The following is a 1,336-nucleotide window of genomic DNA, read 5'->3' as shown; positions in this document are numbered from 1 at the left end:
ACAAAGCAGTGCAGACACGTAAAGAAGAAAAACATGTCTGGTTCTAAACATTTCCAAGTCTTCTGACTCACATCTGTACCAGCCTTCCATGTGGAAAAAACTGAAACATCCTCCACTCTGATTTTCATGGTAATTCCAGCTCAGAGTGGTTCAGCCTCTCTAAGCACCTGTCTCAGTACGTGCAGAGATTTTCTCACCTAAACCCAACCTGAAGCCGAAAGCACTTAGAGATATTATTTTTAATGTAAAGTGCATTATAAATAAAATGTATTATTGTTATGAAATATGTGACGCCCACCTTCCCTACATTCGGTTTGCTTTAGCTTCATCGTTGTCAGACGAGGGGAAAGAATGCACAGGGATTAAAAAAAAAGATGAACTCACAATGAAGCCGTTACTGCCGCCATCTTGACAGTAGAAGAGACTGTTGCTGGCCTGGAAGAGGAACAGGCCCGTCTTGTCATGGTAGTCATAGGAGGTGATTCCAAACGCTCCCAAACGTTTACGTTCTCTTAGCAGCTCCTCCTCTCGAGAGTAAGCCCCTTGGTGCGGCGTGGCCTGCGAGATTGGAAAGAACCATTTTTGCATTCTAGATATTGAGTCTCCTAAAAAATAAAAGCTACTTTCTCATTTAAACTGATAGCGTTACGTTTAACTCCTCCCAGCCAGTAAGTGGCACTCCCGCACTTGTTGGCGAGCGTGAGCGTCCTGTCAGGGGTCAGCATTCGATAGGCTGCGTTAGCATTTGTTATTACTTTTGCTTTTCAAATGAAGAAACGCCTAAAGGGCTATTCCACCATTTGCTCACTACCTTAGGCATCTTTAATGGATCTTTTATGGATATTTTAATGTCATTTATGTCAATATAATAACAACAAACGCCAACTTGCCTGAATATATTAAGAAAAATAACTAAAGTGCTTCTATAAGAAATCATGAAAAACACTTTTTTTGGTCCAACATAACCTTAGGCTACGTTCCCACTGCAGGCCTTGATGCTAAATTCCGATTTTTTTTCGAAATCCGATTTTTTTACGTTGCTGTTTATATTTCCAACTATATGCGACTTGTACGTGATCTCCTGTGTGAACTGCAGTCATACAACGCAAGTGTCCCGCATGCGCAGTAGAGGACGTAATGACGTCACAGGCCAGCGTGTAAACATGGATGGTAGGGGCCGGCGTGCAACTAGCAGTCTTTTCCAACCATAAAAATACATTCTTTTCAATATGGTTAAACATAAATTCCGCTCTCCGCATCATGATCTGCCATGGTTGTTGTTTTTCTTGCTGTTTCTGTGTAGCAAGATGCATTATAGTGACGTTTGTTGGGTATT

General features: G+C 41.6%; 1 protein-coding gene across 2 annotated transcripts in view; it reads right to left on the bottom strand.

Moving 5' to 3' along the window:
• The window catches only part of dpp9 (dipeptidyl-peptidase 9), a 41,494-nt gene that overhangs the window by 33,928 nt on the left and 6,230 nt on the right, over positions 1–1,336 (bottom strand). For both annotated transcript variants that reach the window (XM_015393112.1, XM_015393113.1), the window contains exon 5: positions 385–558. In XM_015393112.1, coding sequence (XP_015248598.1) covers positions 385–558 — 174 coding nt within the window. The remainder of the gene's footprint in view (positions 1–384; positions 559–1,336) is intronic.

The sequence above is a fragment of the Cyprinodon variegatus genome, unplaced genomic scaffold (assembly GCF_000732505.1).
Source record: "Cyprinodon variegatus isolate N-32 unplaced genomic scaffold, C_variegatus-1.0 Scaffold625, whole genome shotgun sequence".
NCBI classification, from domain to species: Eukaryota; Metazoa; Chordata; class Actinopteri; order Cyprinodontiformes; family Cyprinodontidae; genus Cyprinodon; species Cyprinodon variegatus.
This window is presented reverse-complemented; position numbering and strand designations above follow the sequence as displayed.